General features: G+C 52.0%; 1 protein-coding gene across 5 annotated transcripts; it reads left to right on the forward strand.

Moving 5' to 3' along the window:
- The first annotated feature begins 1,366 nt into the window (after positions 1-1,366).
- On the forward strand, positions 1,367-13,010 carry Phyhip (phytanoyl-CoA 2-hydroxylase interacting protein). Of its 5 annotated transcripts, none has more exons than XM_021642438.2 (5): positions 1,367-1,511; positions 6,062-6,246; positions 7,443-7,617; positions 9,637-9,754; positions 10,994-13,010. In XM_021642438.2, exons 2-5 carry the CDS (start codon positions 6,082-6,084, stop codon positions 11,526-11,528), a joined length of 993 nt encoding a protein of 330 aa, XP_021498113.1. In that variant the 5' UTR covers positions 1,367-1,511; positions 6,062-6,081; the 3' UTR covers positions 11,529-13,010. The 5 variants fall into 5 exon arrangements, with proteins under 5 accessions (XP_021498113.1, XP_021498112.1, XP_021498114.1 ...); XM_021642437.2 differs by lacking the exon at positions 1,367-1,511 and adding an exon at positions 1,647-2,199; XM_021642439.2 differs by lacking the exon at positions 1,367-1,511 and adding an exon at positions 2,965-3,102.
- Positions 13,011-18,843: the final 5,833 nt, after the last annotated feature.

Raw genomic sequence — 18,843 nt, forward strand, 5'->3', positions numbered from 1 at the left:
TTTTAGTGTGTGTGTATGTGTATGGGTGTTTTGCCTGCACGTATGTCAATGCATGTGTGACAAAACTTTTCCTGGGAAGATAAAATACACACATCCACTTACCCCAGATAGGAAGTCCATGACAGACCAAAGTACGGAACCAATGAGTTTTATTGGGGTTACAGCAACACGGGTGAGGGGTTACTTATAGTAACAAAGATGCCTCAAAGACAGCTGCATCACAAAAGCCCACCACAGCAGAAAGCCCACTGTAGCATGCACAACAGCTCATAAATCCAGGTACCTGGAGCACACTACACAGCCTGCAGCCCGCTCAGCAGGTTGGAGAGTGTCCTTCACAGGTTCTTCTGTTGGTCTAAACCTCTATGCAGGAGCTCATTTGGTTTCTGCTTTTTCCAGGTTTCAGAGAGCTCCTGGTTTGTCTGAGAATCTTTTTGGCAGCTCAGCCTCATTTCTCTGAGAGAGAATCTACACTTGTATTATTTACTCTGGCAAAGCCGGCACCTAGTGAATCTGGTCAGTTTCAGGGACTTCCTGAATATGATTTGAGTTGTTTACCTTCCTGCTTAAGTAGCTTCTCTACAGGACGGAATGCTTCAGTCTTGGACGATACAGACCTACAACTGCATGGAAACAGTGTCAGAAGAGGCCAGAAGAGAGCCGTGGGAGTCTCCTGGACAGATGGTTGTGAGCTGGGACTAGAACTTGGATTCTTTGCAAATGCTCTTAACTTCTGAACTATCTCTCCAGTCCCTAAAAACATATTTTTGATCATTGGTTGTACCAGTAGATGCAGAAGGGCTGAGGGGCTCCTTACTCTCTAAATGTCTCTCCTACCCCTAGAAAACTGTAGGCTCTTTGCAGGGCAGATACTTCCATGGACAATGAGAAAGATAGCAACCCTGACTGGTTGACTGACATTTCTCAGGTGCCAAGCCCAGAGCTAAGCGACTTACATAACGATCTCATTCCATGATAACAATAAACCTGTATTATCACCCTTCACAAGGGAGATAGAGTCGCTAGTCCCGGGTCAGGCAGCTAGAAAACCATGCAGCCGACATTGTTCCTATTTCCTTCGGACTACAAAACCTATGCTTTTCATCACCGTAGCAACTCTGGGTCACTGTTGCTTTGATCACATTTCCTTGAGTGTTCTTTTGGGGAGTTCCAACCACCCTCAGTTCTTGGTTATTAGACAAGCCTCCTGCTGATAGCTCTGACTGCAGTCTCAGGGCTTTGATGGCCTCAAGCCTGGAAGGTGCTTAGGATGAGAACACTCAACGCTCTGTGTAGCCTTCCACCCCCAACATTCTTGCCTTTGTACATGCCTCCCTATTTTACACCGCCTCTCTCCCACTCCCTTTCCTGGGGACACTTAAGCGCTAGAAGATTCTCCCCGGACACTCCAGACTATCCAAGGCTGCGGGGCTGGTTTCTCTTGGAAGAGTTGGTAAGAAAATGGAGCTGTGCGTCAGTGAAGGTCCCCTAGGAGACCACCTAGACTGAGGGTAAGGTCCCTCCGACCCCAGCTCAGCCGCTTCTTTGAGACCCTTCCCTTACCCAGCCTCCAGAACCCTTAAGCTCCACCCCTCTCCCCGCACCTTAAAGTTTGGGGGCTGAATTCAAGCCCGAGATTTCCAAGCAGGGGGTGTGTTGGACCGGCTTCCAGACGCATCTTGTCTTGGAAGGATGGGGGAAAGGTGGCAGAAGGCACAGCTGCTACCTCCAAGGACATCTATCTAGCTCCCCGGGGACCCTCTGCCCTTTCCCCCTCCCACAAGCCTGGACGAGCAGGGACCTAGCTTGCTTGTTATCACCTGACGCTGAGCAGCCACTGATCCCATTGGTGGAGCCAGATTCGGTCTGGCTCTCCCGTTCCTTCTCGATTTCTCTGTCTCTCTCCTCCACGCTGCTTTGATTTCGCTCCTGCCTCTCTTCTTGTGCGCTCACTCGCTGGGTTGCGAGAAACGTTGTTTTCTCGCCGGGGGCAGTAGCGTTAGCTGCAGAGCCAGACAGGCGCTGCCTGTGGGGCATGGAAGCAGCCTTCTCGGTAGCCCAGAGAGGAGCGAGCGAGCCCCGCTGCCTGTGACCCAGGCGACAGGCTGCTGTCCCCTGCCTGGGGAGCTCATTATCCACATAGAGGTCTTGCCCTTCCTGCTCTTCCAAGTATCCCTCTGCAGGGCCGGCTGAAGCCAGGTAAGTGCCCTTCTCCCCCCCCCCCCCCCCACCATCCTGCCTATCCTGGGAGGTTAAGAGCTGTGGCCACCAGGGTTCCTCAACTGTCCTGGCTGTCCACTTGGGTTACCAGGCCTGGCGACCTTGTCCCCTTTCCCCTAAGTCCTTGGCGACGAGCTTAACAGCTGTATCTGGTCTCCGGGGCGACATAGTTAGTTACCCCGTGACCATTCTGCGCAGTCGGCGATGCCGAAAAGGTTCAGCTGGGTGGGGGAGCTTTCCCTCTGGTTTGTCAGTAGCTTTTCGAATGGGGCTTTGGGGAAGGGGCCGGAGAGCGTAGAACGTGTCTGCACGGTTGGGAGGAGGCTGGAGGCTAGCTTGCGTAGATCGGTCTGTGGGGTTTGTGACCGGGTTGTGGCATGTTTCAGAACATTTTTTTTTTTTTAAATCCGGGAGGTACATGTGTGCGGGGGCAGCAGCGTTCATCTGAGTAGCCCGTGGGTATATGTGGCAGGGGCCCCAAGAGGCAGTATTTTTAGGGGGTGGACATGTCACTTGTCATGTGGGTGGGAGTACATGTTGAGGGTGTTCTGTAGCAACCAGGCTGTTTCTAGGCGGGGAGGGGCAACTTCAGGGCAGGAGGAGGTGGGTAAGTGTAGGCGCGGACCTGTTTGTGGGCAGGCTTGAGGAGGTGTGCAAACCTGTTGACCAGTAAAGAATCAGGCTGACCCCGTGTTTTCAAAGTCTCTCTCTCGGAACCTACAGAGGCCCCATGGGGAACCACCAGAATCCAGGCAACGATTGACGTGTGCTCAAATGTTCATGTGTGCACAGGCAGCCATGGGGGCTGCTTGCCTTCTTGGGAAAGGCAGCGTGCATGTGCGTTGGTGCATGCCCGTGGCTTCCTCTCTTCCCCCAATTACGGTTTGTGATGATGATGAGGGGCACGTGTGTGCGGGTATGTGTGAGCCTGTGGACACGAACATGTGTGGGTTGGCATGAAGGCAACAGCTTTCGAAGGGGAAATGCCGGGGCATTCTTAGAACGTGCGCGGTGGAGGGGGGTTAGAGCTATGCGTAGGTGAGTATGGATGAGGGTGTCTATGGAGGCACATGCAGAGAGGTATGTGGGCACCCCTTGCGCATGTGTGTGTGGGTGCACGCCTGTCTGCGTGGGGGGGGGTGCATGCTTGCTTAGGGTGGATTCACATGGGAGTGTGGGTGTTCCTAGAGTGTTGCCTCAACCTGTCCCTCACAGACTGCCCATCCCTAGGCATCTGGGTGGCTGACACCCACCCTTCGTCCGTGCTGGCTGGCTGCCCTTGAGGTGTCGGTTGCTCCCACTCTCCCAGACCTTAGGCTAGGGTGGGGAGCAGCTCTCCCAGGAAGGGAGACAAGAGGGGGGTGAGCAAGCACCTGGCCTGGAGTCTCCACCCACCACCGGGAGCTGCCCTGGTCTCTAGGAAGATTCAGGAGTGAGGAGGGAAAGAAGGCAGGGACGGGTGTCTGCTAGGGGCAGGTGTAGGCTGGGTCACGTGTGGGTGGGACCCGCTCAAGTCCCGCTCAAGTGGGAGTGTGTGTTCGTGTTCATGGGTGCAAGAAGCTCCCTCAGAAGCTTCTTGTCAGTATCCAGGGTGTTGCTAAGTCTTGCCGCTCCACAGCTCTTCCCCGTATTATGGACGTTAATATTAGGATACCCTCTCCCGTTTGTCTCCTTTTAGAGAGCACCTGGGAGCACTCCCATGATTACTGACCATAGATTTCCTTTGGCCGAAGGGTGGGAAACCAAATACTGGACTTTGAGGAACACCTGGGCAGATAAGGCCGTCAGCCATACCCTCACTCTTCCCCATACCTGCCACCCAGGCAGTCCACGGTTTTAATTTAGTGGTGCCAGGCACTGGAGCTGGCTTAATTGACAGGAAAATGTGGGTTGGATTTTCTGGGAGCTATAAATAAAAGTACCTGATTTTGCAGGCACAAGGTGCCCTCACCCTAGCTCCTAGGCAAGGGGAGGAAAGGAAAAAGAAAGAAGAGAGCAGAGAAGCGGGTGCCAGGAGATCTGCTGGGTGACGAGTTGGAAAGGAGAAGCCAAAATGCCCCCCCCAGCCAGTCCACTCCCAGCTGTGTGTCTCCCCTAAGCTCCCAATTCCTGGGAGAACCGGGCTCTAGAGAAGACCAGCTAACCCTAGCCCAGTTATGCACAGTCGAGAGAAATAATGGCATAGTCCTTTCAAGCCCAAAGGGCACCAAGTCAGGGTAGAGCTGAGGGAATGGGAGTAGGAGGCAGGGGAAAATTCAGTCGCTTGAAAATCACTGATAGAAAGAAGAGAAAAATAAACAAGGGGAACATAGTCATATATCATGTACACACTACACATGCACTCACACACAACCTTAGCGCATAATAGAGAGCTCTGCCTCCAGAGAGTAAGTAATTTGCTGGCGCGTGGCCTTGGACATGGCAGCACCCCCAACTTTGGTTTCCTGTCTGTGAAACAAAATAAGGAGAATAACAGTACCGATACACCGCCAGACTTGTGTGAGATGTCATTAGTTTGTGTTGGAGCCCAACAGATGTTGGTGCTGAAAGTAATTCTTTAAGCCAAGTGTGGTGGTGCACGCCTTTAATCCCAGCGCTTGGGAGGCAGAGGCTGATCTCTGAGTTGGAGGCCAGCCTGGTCTACAGAGTCCCAGGACAGCTACACAGAGAAAACTTGCCTAAAAAAAAAAAAAAAAAAAAAAAAAAGGTCAGGCAGTGGCTGGCACCCAGAGGCAGAAGTCTACAGACTGAATTTCAGGGCAGCCAGGGCTACACAGAAAAACCTTGTCTCAAACCTGATACCACACACCCCCTCCAAAAAAAATATGCCAAAAGCAATTGTTTTGTTTTGGTTTTTGTTGTTGTTTGTTTTGTTTTATTTTTTCAGGACAGTTTTGTTTTTTTTTGTTTTTTGTTTTTTTTTTTTGGATAGCCTTGGCTGTCCTGGACTTACTTTGTAGACCTGGCTGGTCTCAAACTCACAGAGACCCACCTGCCTCTACCTCCAAGAGTGCTGAGCCCTGCTCACAAACACAATTCTTTTCTGGAAATGGGCACACATCTGTGATCTCAGCACTTGGGAGGCGGAGGCAGGAGGATAGTGAGTTTGAAGCCTGGGCTGCAAGCATTTTAGAAAAGAAGAGAAGAAAGACATAAAGGAAAGGAAAAAGAAAAGTCAAATGAAATCCGTGAAAACAGAAACTGCATGTCAAAAGTAATAGGCAGAAAGAGCTTAAAGCAGGCTGTGGCTCACGCCACCCCCCAACCCCCCACAAACACAGCCGTAGCATTTGTCCCTCTAGGCCTGCACAGCAGGGTCCCTCGCTGCTTCAATCACTCCCAGGGAGGAGAGAGGCCGGAGACCCAGGGCTTTGGCACCTGTGGACTCTTGGCTGCCCCGGACCTGCCACCTGCCTAAATCCTCAGGCACCATCCCCTCAGCAGGTGCTTCCGTCATTCCTCCTGCTCCCCATCCTCTCCACTCCCACCCTTTCTCTTTTCACGCCTGCTGGCTGAGGGCCCCTCCCTCCTCAGCTCCATCTGCTGCAAATCTGTCCCTTTGCCCAGTGTTTGCAGCATTCCCACTGCCTCTGCCACCTGTCAGGGACTGGCTGCTCTGTGGACCCTCTTAAGGAGAGCCAAGAGCTCCCTCCATCTCAACTTGGGTCTCTCCTAACCAGTCTAGTCCCCTTACAATCTTTTATGCCACATTTATGAGGCAGGGGCATTTGATGGGTATGTAAGACTCCACCCCACAAAGCGTGATGGGAGCAGCACATTCCAGAAAGTTCTGTGATGGGAGGGAGGTGCTAATCTTTCCTCTGGCCCTCACTCCCCACAGGAGGCAAACCAGAGGGGAACATGGAGCTGCTGTCCACCCCCCACAGCATTGAGATCAACAATATCACCTGTGACTCTTTCCGTATCTCCTGGGCCATGGAAGACAGTGACCTGGAGAGGGTCACCCATTATTTCATTGACCTCAACAAGAAGGAAAACAAGAATTCCAACAAGTTCAAGCACCGGGTGAGTAAAAGATGTCCTGGTACCACTCTTCAACCCCTATTCTACAAGGAAGCAAATTGATGGACTCGATAGACAGATAGGGAAGAGCCAGATACCTGGCCAAAATCCAGATTCTTCTCACGGGGTCATTCTGCCAAAGTGATCTGACCTTTCTGAGCCTCAGTGTCTTCCTTGATAAACATAGAATGATCACACCACCGTTTGTAGAGATGTTGAAAAGATTCCATGAGAGATGTTTTCATGCTGTTTGGTCCAATGCCTAGCTCAGTTCCAATGCAGTTATTCCCTCCAAGGCTAGAACTTCAGACAAGAGCAGAGCACCTGGGTGGGTGCTTCACATGTACAGATAATGTTCCAAAATCCCAATAAGGTCCAGGAGTAGTAGTTGGGCAGGCAACATAAGCCCCCTGTAGTTGGGTATATGGTAATATACACAATCCTAGATTCTCTGCCCCCTCCCTGCCCACTAGTCTGTTTCCTTGGTGTAGAAAAGACACGTAGGAAGGCTGTCTTCAGTGTGTCCTTTCCCCAGGTTAAAAGCCAAAAGCCAGCATAGGAGCAGGTAGGAGGAGACCTCTCATCTTCTCCAGCTGCATGCAGCGGCAGGAGAGAGTTCAATGCGAAGGAGCTGGCTCAGTGACACCAGGGTGACAGCCTTGGTGTGGGCTCTCTCTCTCTCTCTCTCTCTCTCTCTCTCTCTCTCTCTCTGTATCTGGCTCCCCAGATCTGGGTGTCTTTTGGCAGGCCAGTTGCCACGGTGACGTGAATGTTCAACACCACCCCCTTGGCCCTCCCCCCAAAGAATAAGGCATATTTTTCTCTTCCTCCCTGGCTTCCCAGCATTTGCTGTTGCCGTGGAGACGGCACTGCAGTGTGCAGATTTCTCGAAGTCTCCCTCAAAAACGACGGTCTTGCCACCTTCAACTTTGGGGCTCTCCTCCCAAGTGGCCTCTCCCATTAGTTCTCAAGAAAAAGGGACATCGGGGAGGTGGGGTTGAAGGAGGTTGCCCCATGGCACCGCTTGCTTCTCAGGGAAATGGTGGCTGGGATACGGAGCTGTTGAATCTCTGGGACTCTGACCCTCCTTGGGAAGAAGAGGAGAGGCGCTGGCGGGGAGTGGGAATTCTGGAAAAATGCCAGGATTGGGTGTGACTCCAAGACTGATGCTGGTTCTTCATCTGTAACCCACTTCTCAGGATGTCCCCACCAAGCTCGTGGCCAAGGCAGTGCCTCTGCCCATGACAGTGAGAGGCCACTGGTTCCTGAGTCCCCGGACAGAATACAGTGTGGCTGTGCAGACAGCGGTGAAGCAGAGCGACGGGGAATACCTGGTGTCCGGCTGGAGTGAGACAGTGGAATTCTGCACTGGGGGTGAGGCCCTGACGTTGTATTAATACCCTACAGGGACCCTTCATCCTAGCCCAGCATGCTCAGAAACACCTGCTGCATTTGAGGTGCTATGTTTAGGCCAGAGGGATGACACAGAGCCTGCCTAGACAGATGTACTACCCATTGGCAATACCACCTACCTGAAGGGTTGGAACTACTTTTCTGGCTTGGGTCAAGGGAAAAATTATATACATCTATACTTTAAGAGATACTTTATTTTTGTTTATGGATACATGTGCCTCTGTGTGTGCACGCACACACACATACGTTTGAGCGTCCTCGGATGCCAGAAGAGAGTGTTGGATTCCCTGGAGCTAGGGTTACAGGTGGTTGTGAGCTATCCCACACTGTGCTGGGAACTGGGCTCCAGTCCTCTGTAAGAACAGCAAGTGCTCCTAACTGCTAAGCTACCTCTTCAGCCTCGAGAACATAAATTTGTAATGACGGTAGATAGATGTAACATAAAACTGACCATCCGAACCATTTCTGTGTACGGAAGTCTTACGTGGTTTTATGTTGTTATGGTATGGCCAGAATGTCTACTCTTGGAGCCACGGCTTCTCATGTTCTCTCCTCTGGGCCGTGCCTACCTCTGTCCTTTCTGTCTTTATGTTCTCTGACTATGTAAGGTTGCTCATATGAGTGAAATCAAGTATTTGTCCTATGGCGGACAGGCTTATTTCTTTTACTAGACTATCGGTAATATACACAGAGGCGGTATCATTTGCCTGAATTTTCTTCCCACTTACAGTTAGGCAGTATTCCATTGTGTTGGATAGACTGTGTTTTGTTCGTTATAGTCTACTGGTGGTCATTTGGTCAGACAACAATATTTGTTTGTCCTAAGTCTCCCCTCTCCCTGGAAAATGGCCCCCGTCTGACGATCTTGTAAGGCCTCTTAGGCAGAGCCTAACTCACAAATTCTAGCAAGAACAAATGCCACTTTGCGTATGCTTGTCACCAATAGCCAAGGAGCTGCCCCAAAATATTCTATCCCTTTGGTGTCCATGAGAGATCTGCTCCAGATTGCTCTCTGTCACAAGCAAGGGGCAGAGGACATTCCATGCCCTGGGGCCTCCAGGGCTGCTGACTCCATCTTCTGCCAAAATCTGTGCCCCTAGTCTCCTTGAGTTGCCACAATTCTGCTAGAGAGGCTCTCTTTGCTCCTTGGAGGAGAGCCTGCCCCACCCTGCCCTACCCCACCCCACAGCACTGCATATGCAGTGGGTGTTTAATTAAAATTGGGGGATCCAGAAATGCTGTAGCTAGGTCTACCTTCTCTTTCCAGAGACGAAGCACACGCAAATACAGTGGCTGCAATGAGCAAAGGGCACTGTTCTCCAATTTGTTCCAAGGCGTTGTCTGAATCTGCCTCAACCCCCAAGACCCCAGGCCCAGCCTTGGGGGGCTGGGGGGAACAGTTTTCATACCCTAGTATCAGCCTTCTTTATTTCTCCCAAACAGAGAGGCTCAAGCTAGTGCCTCAGCCCCTCTTCTACCTGGATATTCACCGGAGGTCCAGGCTCTGTTCTTTGATTCATCGTTAGCCCCCACTTATAATCACAGTTAGTCACCACACCACCAGTTGTGGGGCAGGCTCTCACCTCCTGGATTTGAAGGGCCCTCCCCAAAGTCCCTTGTATCCTCCCTCTCAAGTCATTATTTTTCCTATCAGCCCTCTTTTCACCTAAGGGTGTCCTGGGATGACAGTCTTGGAGCCCCTAGCATAACAGGCAGTCCTCCATCCTTTCTGGACTCAAAGGGCCCTGAGCCTCTTGGCAATGCTGATGAAGAGTAAGGAGACCAGAAACCAAGCAGTTCTTCATGTCCCCAGCCAAGGCCAGCTGGCCTGTCCCCATCTGAGTCCAGGCTTTTTCAGAAGCTCCCCTGTAAATCCAGAGGAGGAGGCTGCTTGCGGGTGTGGGTGGGTGGTGCGGAGAGAAGGAAGTTCTGGTCTGCATCTGATCCCTCGTTCACCTCACTCTGCCTGGACCCTTACAGACTACGCCAAGGAACACCTGGCTCAGCTGCAGGAGAAGGCTGAGCAGATCGCTGGCCGCATGCTCCGCTTCTCTGTTTTCTACCGCAACCATCACAAGGAGTACTTCCAGCATGCCAGGTAGGGCAAGACAGACTCGCTAGGACTTCTCCCTTCCCGGCTCTTCCTCCATTCCAGAATGCTGAGGCAGATGTATAGTTACAAGTTTGGGGCCAGCATGAGCTAGGTAACAAGGCCCTGTCTCAAAAGAAAAAAAAAAAAAAAAAAGGACTGCTACTTTGAGGTTGGGAATAAGGAAGGATCAAGGACATTGAAGTAGGGCTTCCTGGCAGAGGGCCCTGCTGGTAAGGCAAGCTTGGGTAATAAGTTTTGGGCATGACCCTGCCTTCTGGGACAGTTCCTTTACGGGGTCTCTTATACACTATCAGTTATTTCTCTGTTTTTAGGACCCCCAAGCACAGGGGAGGTGGCAAGAAGAAGGCAAAGTACAAGACTCCTGAGCACGGAAGGCTCTGGGGAATCTCAGTTTGCTAGCTTTTAAGTTGAGTGCTAAGGAATCTGAGGCTACAGAGCGTTGTTGGGCAAATCTCTTAAGATACTGATGAGAATTGGGTACGAAGAAGCCAAAGGATGGAGCTTGGAGAGTCCATGGTCCAACCAGAGTAGCCCCAATCTTATTTGCCCATATGTACATTGTTTTCTTTTGAGAAGAGACAGGGTGGGGGTAGGAAGTGGGGCAGAGACAGACAGACAGACCAGATCTAGTACTTCAGCCTCTTGGTGCCAAGGCACCAAGGCAAGTTACTTGTCTCTCACGACAGCCAGGACCGGGCAAGAGTGAGGCTCCTGGACCAGGGCTTGTCTACCCTCCCCCATGCCTGCTGACACTGCTTTAAGCCCATGTCCTTCTAAGCTAGGTCAGGGCAATCTGCCACGGTTACTGTCTTTATCATTACTGGCAGCTAGGGTAGGGCGTTCCCCCCCTTTCCCTGAGAAAGCAGTAAAGAACTGGAGTCTTTGGTATTTGCATTAAAGAAGAGGCAACAGTCCTGTTTAGGCTCCTGTTTTGTTTTGTTTTGTTTTTTTAAGAATGAAAGAAGGATGAGGGACACCGTGCCAGGCTCCTTATTAGGGGCTGGGACACATAGACTAAGTCAGTGGCTACTCTTATCTTCAGAGTCTGGTCAGGGAGACAGTGGGAAAGGACTTAATGCGTGCAACCAGTGGAGGCTGCAAGCTAATCGGAATGCCGGGAGTTGGGCTGGCTCACTCTCTTCTCAGCTACACATCGCAGCCAAGCCCTAGTGAGCTAACCCGTGGCATTTTCCCTTCTCTTTGGCCTTCCTCCCTGGTGGGCAGGACCCACTGTGGGAACTTGCTGCAGCCTTACCTGAAGGACAACAGCGGTAGCCACGGCTCCCCGACCAGTGGCATGCTGCATGGTGTCTTCTTCAGCTGCAACACGGAGTTCAACACGGGCCAGCCTCCCCAGGACTCCCCTTACGGCCGCTGGCGCTTCCAGATCCCCGCCCAGCGCCTCTTCAACCCCAGCACCAACCTCTACTTTGCGGACTTTTACTGTATGTACACAGCCTACCACTATGCCATCCTGGTCCTGGCACCTAAAGGCTCCCTGGGGGACCGCTTCTGCCGTGACCGTCTGCCCCTCCTGGACATTGCCTGCAACAAGTTCCTGACCTGCAGTGTGGAGGACGGGGAGCTGATCTTCCGCCATGCTCAGGACCTCATCCTGGAGATCATCTACACGGAGCCCGTCGACCTGTCCCTGGGCACCCTGGGAGAGATCAGTGGGCACCAGCTCATGAGCCTGTCCACTGCTGATGCCAAGAAAGATCCCAGCTGCAAGACCTGCAACATCAGTGTGGGCCGCTAGGGACTCCTGGGGAGCCGGAGGGCTGGGGAGAGATGACAGAAGGATGGGGGAGACATGTGGCTTAGGTTTGGGGAGCTGGCTTTCTCTCCCCTTCCCCTGCTCCCTCCACTCTGTCCATCTACTCCCCACGCCCCCATGTTGGAGACAACAGAAGGTGGTCCTCTTAAGTTAGCATGGCCCATTCCAGGTCCGGTGGACTCGGGGAGGGGAGTTCTCAGCAGGTGATAACTTCCTTATCTGTTTCCCTCTTCTGTTTTTTGGCCTCAAACAGGCTTCCAGCTCCCAGAGTCCTCCCTGCCTCCTGGGCCAAAGCCCATGTGTAGCCTGGCCTCCGTGTAGATGCAGAAAGCTGTGGGGTACATCCTTCCTAGCCCCACCCACCCCACTCAGGGTCACCCCAGACAGCCCCCTCCCTACTCAGCTAGGCCTGAGGGCCTTGACTCCTCCAGGCCAGGACCCTTCCTCTATAAATAACCCCCTGCATTGCTGTCTCACCCTGGCTGCTCCTTACCTCCCAGAGCCCACTTCCCGCATGGGAGAACTGTCCATCCTTTCTGTCACTGTCACTGGCCCACATGAGATGCCTTCCCACTCTCATTTTCTAGTTCGAAGGGCTCTGGTCTCTTGAGATTTTACTTTCTTCTCTCTGGGGATGATATATTCCTCGGCAAACCTTCTCCCTTGCTCAGAGAACACCAGGGTCTGTAAAAGACAAAAAAAAACAACTGTTGGGGTCGAGGAGGGGGAAGGCGACCCCTGAGACCTGTTTCTCAGCCAGAAGTGGGCCACCTCATGTCTTGATGGGCCTGACAGAGCTAGAAAACTGAGTGTGACCCACAGAGCCCTGGCATCCTGCCCGGCTGTGCACTTTGCTCGCTCACTCGCCCGCTCTACCTTGGAGTCATGACTATTCTGTGCCCTGTGAGCCAAACAGTGGGCTCGCCATCACACCACACCTTGCTCCAAATACCAGCCCTGTCTGTTCTCTGGGCTGATCCCTGGGGGAGTTCATCCTGATGGACTCCCCCACAGCTTCTCGTGTTTTCATCTTGTTCTCACCGTTGTCTGGGTCAGGAGGGTGGTGAAGGTGGACTCCCTGCGACACGACAAGCAGGTAGAGAGAGAGAGAAATTCACAGTAACGTTCTCAGAGCTGACAGATGACTCATGAGCAGCTGGATTTCTGTGAAGGACAGAGGAGCTAGCAGACCCACAGAGCCATAACCCCCAAGGGATGGGAAAATGGCTGGTTCCCAGAGACAGGGCTTGTAGACAGTCAAGTACCTCGCTTGGGATGGACGAGGAGGTCTGGGATCCCGGGGAAACGTGTAGAGAAGAGGATCTGACCCTCCAAGGCCCTTCCCCTGTGCTGCCGGCATTGCTATTGGGCGTGGCCTGCTGCCTAGTCCTCTGTCCCTGGGTGGGGCACAATCCTCCTGTGCTGTGCTTGCCCTGTGCATCAATAAACCACCATGGCCCAAAGGCTCTGTCTGTCTTGGTCCATCTAAGCAGCTACAGTGAAATGCACAAACTTAAAAATGCTCACGGTTCTCACCATTGAGAACTATTAACACTGAAGTATCTTAGGTTGTCTAGGGAGATGCTGCTTTCTGACACATAGATAAAGCCACCTCTTACTTCTTTCTGTGTGTGCCACACCCCCGCCAGGATGGATGGGGTGAATAAGTTTCCCAAGCCTTAATTTTTTTTTTTTTTAATTTTATGTTAGTACATCATGTGCATGCCTGGTACTTGGCCAGAAGAAGGCACTGGGAGCCACCATATAGGTGATGAGATTTGAACCTGGGTCCTCTGGAAGAGTAGCCAGTGCCATGAACCGCTGAGCCATCACTCTATCTTCTTAAAAGATAGGGTTTCTAGTCAGGTCTAGCCTCCAACTCCCTATGTGAGATGAATTTGAACTTGTGAGCTACCTGTTTCTGCCTCCACACTACTGGGATTACAGACATGGACTGCCATGCCTGGTTTACATGAAGCTGGGGATCAAACCCAGGGCTTTTTGCCTGCTAGACAAGCACTCTACTGAGCTGTATCTCAGCCCACCCCCACCCTCTTTCATAAAGCTCCACCCCCTGTGAAAGGCAATGACTCTTAAGCCTATCATTGTGAGAGTTGAGTTTTGGCATGGACTTTGGGTTTGGGGCATAGGCAGAAGTAGTGTCTCTGATTGAGGAGAGATGGATGGAATGGCTGAGTTGCTCTGTCCGTCAGAGAGCTCACATGGAGATACCACATGAAGCCACCTGGACATGCCCCTGTGGACGGCAGGGCTCAGAATACAAGAGCACAGCTTTACCTGTGGAAGAGACTTTGGAGATCATCTGGCTTCACCCTGTACTTCAGAGATGTGGCACTGAGGTGTCTTGGGAAGCCTCTTTGGGATGTGTGCCTAAAATCCCTGGGCCCCTCATGGAGTCCTCCCTGCAGCCACAGCCTGCCATGGCACAGACCCAGATGCCACTGGATTTCCCTCTCCAAGAGCCCTGTGTCCCCTCCTCCCTGGCAGGACTCCTCAGTTGCAGATCTGAGTCACCTCTGAGCCTATTATTATAGGCTTATTAAAATGGTTCTCAGCTGCAGTGAAAAATGTTCCAGAACTGTCAGAGGCACCTTACCAACACTGCCTGAGTCAGGGCCAGGTTTACATGTGTCACGGGACATGGCCGCTTGGGATAAAGGGAAACTGAAGGGCAGTTCACCACCACCGCTGAGAGCCTGCACAGGTTTCCCCTTCCACACAGGAGCTACGTCAGTCTGCATGGTCTGGTATTATTCCTGCCTCACGTGCCAGAAACCGAGGCACAACGTTTCAAGGCTTGCGCATGCCTATACCAATTCAGAAACAGGAATCTTCCATTCAGCGCGCCCTGAGGCTGCCTCCTCTAGAGGGTGTCAGTCTATGTATGGGACAGCTAGACAGAGGCAGGACCGACCCATCTCCCACACAGTGGCTCTACCAGCTAACAGACCAATTGCCTAGTTTCCGAATGACGCCAGGGGGGGCTGTAGAGTCACAAATTTCCCAGAGGCTTATTTTTAAAGGAGTGGGTAGCAATGAGCGGAGAATTAAAGGGTGGGAAGTGGCTGACTGGCTCTCAGTCCTCATTCTAGGGGGCAAGGGTGGAGAACGGAAGTAAGCCTGCCTCTTTCTCCATCTGGATGGGCCTTCCCAGCACATGACCATCCTCGGACTGGAAGTACCTGTCAGAGAGACAAGTGTCACAGGTCTCATTACAGGCTGTGCTGCTTTTCTTTCATGCTTAGGGTCTAACCTGACCCAGAAGAGGAGATGTATACTACATACACACCATCCATAGAGGAGCACACAAACCTTCCCTTGGGCTGGCCTTGGAGGAAGCATAGGAGGCCCACGGTGAGGTCCAAGGCAGACTGTAGCTGAAGGCCCTGGGTTTGTTTGCAGTGCTGACTATAAAGGGAACTGAAGGCTAGGCTTGGGTTATAGATGGCTGTTCCCACTGTACAGGCTAGAGTGGAGATGGCAGAAAGTCAGTTCCAAGGGCTTCAGAATTTCCTCTGCCTTCTGTTTGTGGCCTCTGTCATGTTAGGAAAAGAGGTAGCTGAGGTCCCAAGGAAAGGGACAAAGAGGGACTGTACCCTGAAATGGAGAGAAGCCTGATTTAGGAAGCCGAGCTGAGGTGATTACCCATAAAAGTGTGGCCACAGCATCTGGAGAAGATTGGAACCAGATGTTCCGGGATGGGGGCAGGGAGAGCGTCAGGCAGGAACCAGTTCTGGTTAGGAGGAGGCTGGGTTGGGGGGTACAGTGGGGTAACTCGTGGCACTCTGGGGAGAACACCTGGCTGCCCTCTTCCCGCCAACTCCAAGGCAGGCGCTACTATTTTCACAAACAGGAGCAGCCAAACTTTTCACAGATTCCAAAATCCGCCTTGTGTGTAGAGACACTCAGGCACAGGGTGGGACTTGGTAAGTGCCCAGAAAGGCCACCAGCTGGCCAGAAATATGTCCTTGCTGCCCCACAGGCACCTCCTTGCTGGCAGAAACCAGTGTGTACCCTAAGGTGTGTTTTCAGACCAGGGATAGAGAGCAGGACAGGATGAGGAGCTATTTGGCAGAGAAAGCCTAATAATTAAGAACCTATTATTTGCCAGACACGGTGACGGGTTGCCTTCAGAGGTCATTTCCTTCCCTCTCCATAACCATGTCAGGTGTTCCTATCATTAGCATGACAGTATGACACAACTGAGTCTCAGAGAGGTTAAGTGAGTCATTCGGGGTCACACAGACACCTAATGATAGAACCAGGACTTGAAAATGTGTTGTTGGTTTTGGAGCTTGGGACCTCTCTGCTTCTGTGAAAAGGAAAGGAAAAGGAAGGGGGAAATGATAGTGAGAGGAAGAATTGGGGGCTCAACTTTCCTGGTTTGACAGCTGAGGCCATAGTGGGCTCTGGGTTCCTTAGAAAGAATCCCAGGAGTTTCCAAAGCCGGGGCTATGTTCTGATGGCGTTAGAGCCTGGATGTTGGGGTTTTTTACTCTCTCTGACTGTAACGGGGGGGGGGGGGATCTGAAGGTTGGTGGTGGGTTTAGAGAGCAGACAGCCAGAGGTGGATGTCCTGGTCAGGGTCACTGAGGTAACCACCTCCAGGTTGTGCTGACCTCTCTGCCAAGGTTTGAGATGTACTCCCAGACAGCACAGTAGGGAGGCTGTGCAGCTTGCTTCTCTCCTCCTGACTCTAGGACTGGAGATGAAGCAGAACTTCTCCTTCACCTTTCCGAGTATCAGGGATACTCAGCGAGATAGTGAAGGAGCTCCTGGGCCTTCCTCAGTCATGGCATATTGTGTACTGTACTGCAGTTGACCTAGTTTGGATTGCTAGGTGTTTAGGGGTGAGGGTAAGCTGGTCCTGGGGAGCACTGTGGTTTACTCAACTCTTAGGTCTTCTTTTCTTTCTTTCTTTTCAAAACGGGGTTTTTCTGCATAGTCCTGGCTGTCCTAGAACTTGTTTTTTAAGACCAGGCTAACCTTGAACTCACAGAAATCCACCTACCTCTGCTTCCGGAGTGTTGGGATTACAGGCATGTGCCACCACTGCCTGGAGACTTACTCAACTCTTAAAAAAAAAAAGTTTCTACATCCTTCAGTCAGCTTGGAGTAGCTCCCAATGCCCTACGGAGAAGACCCCTGCTCTACATTCTCCTGCTACTCTCCCACCATCTTCCTTTGCACCTACTCCACACACTTGTTTGGGAGCCCAAACTGAAGCTGTGGTTGGTCCTACACAAAAGCTAGATAGGTCTCCATGATGCTCTGCACCTTCTGTGGACAGTGGCACAATTGTCCCCTGTTCGTCACTTCCTGGAACTAAGATGCTATAGCTCCACTGGCAGTCTCTGATGGGTCCAGAAAAGGTCTGGAGGCTCACTCTGGAGTCCTCCGAGGAACATAAGTCTTCTTGGGTGATGGAATCTTAGGACAAGTGCTTGGGGAGGCTGCCTGGGTAGGTTATCTGCCTCTAGCCATGCTATTATTGTTGTTCATGAGACCCACCCCCACCAGAATGGAAGAACAGGTGTGTATCAGCGGCTGGAAGCCTCTGGGTTGTGATCTTCTTGGCTCCTATGGACATATGCCTTGAGATCTGGGATCTTTTTTTTTCTTTTATTATTATTATTAGTAGTAGTAGTAGTTACATTTTATTAACTCTGTATCTCAGCTGTATTCCGCTCCCTCATTCCCTCCCAATCCCACCCTCCCTCCCTGGTCTCCTCCCTGCCCCTTTCCAAGTCCACTGATTGGGGAGGACCTCCTCCCCTTCCATCTGACCCTGTTTTATCAGGTATCTTCAGGACCGGCTACAAAGTCCTCCTCTGTGGTCTAGCAGGGCTGCTCCTCCCTTGGGGGGTGAGGAGGTCAAAGAGCCTGCCATTGAGTTCCTGTCAGAAATAGTCCCTGTTCTCCTTACTATGGGAAACCAATTGGTTACTGAGCTACCACAGGCTTCATCCGAGCAGAGGTTCTAGGTTATATCCATACATGATGAGATCTGGGGTCTTATTCCTTTGAATTTCCCAAGAAGCTGTAAGGCTGGCAGGGAGAACTGAGACCATTGACTACATATTCTGCCACGGAGGAGTCAATGCCAAGTTGGTAGGTAACCAGAGGATACGGGGGATGGCAGGTGACTCCCATCATTCAGGAGCCCTTGAATTCTGGTCGTGGCCCTACAGTCTGTGAACACCCCTACCCTAGGAGGGGGTTAAGGATAAGTGATAGCACCTCTGGGTACCTCCTATATGCATGCAGGTCACCAAAGCTTCATCTACAGTCATGTCTAGCAGGGATGGCTGCAGGCTGGCAGGGGAACATTTGGTGTTCCAGAAGACCCTGGGTGCATTGCCTACTTTCCCTCACAGCTTTCTGCGTATAAGGCCTATGTGAGGTCTACCATGCTGTATTGCTCCCTAGGGGAGGGTCCAGATGGCCTTATAGAGTGCCTACATCTGCCACAAGGGGAATCTTGGGATTGTCAGGGAGACTCCTAGTCTCTGAGGGAGCCCTGCCTCAGGGCAAGCCACTGGCTTGCTCCAGCATCAGGGTCTGGATGGAATGGAGAGAGAAGCCTTACCCTACTTCCTTTCTCTTCGAGATGTAGGCAAAAATCCTAGGGGGAGCCTCTCAGAAAGGAGGGGGCAGGGCTCTCTTCTGGCTCCTTCTGGGCCTCACTGCAACAGTCGGGGAGGAGGAGACTGGACAAGACAGCAGCCTTTGTCGCCTGGGGAGAGGGGCCCAAGCTGGAATGTTTACTCAGTAACTGCTGAACCATCCTGGCTTCCCTCTCCAAAAAGGGTAGAGGATCCCTGGCACTGGCATCTGTGGGCGGGTCAGCGATGGACCTGTCCTAGCTGATGAAGGTCTTCCACTTCTAGTGGGCTTGCCAGCCAGACAACTCTCACACCCCCTTTCCTCCCTCCCTGGACCAAGAGACAGAAAAGCCAGATGGACAAACATACCCTAAACCTCTTTTATATGCCTCCTCCCTCCCCCAGACAGCCTCTTTATAGAATGTTCTACTCCTGTTGTGTGGGAGGGCTATAAGCAGTGTGTGTGTGTGTGTGTGTGTGTGTGTGTGTGTGTGTGTCCATCCACCCTAGTGTGAAATCACACCCTTAGGAGTCCTGGAACTTTGAAAGGGAGCGGCAGCCAGCAAAGCCAGGTGTTTTGGCTCCATACTGGCTTCAGACACCCAGCAAGCTGGCACATCTGGAAGAAACCGCCATGCCCCCACATCGCAGACAGCATCTGGCACAGGATA

This window comes from Meriones unguiculatus, chromosome 9 (assembly GCF_030254825.1).
Source record: "Meriones unguiculatus strain TT.TT164.6M chromosome 9, Bangor_MerUng_6.1, whole genome shotgun sequence".
NCBI lineage: Eukaryota > Metazoa > Chordata > Mammalia > Rodentia > Muridae > Meriones > Meriones unguiculatus.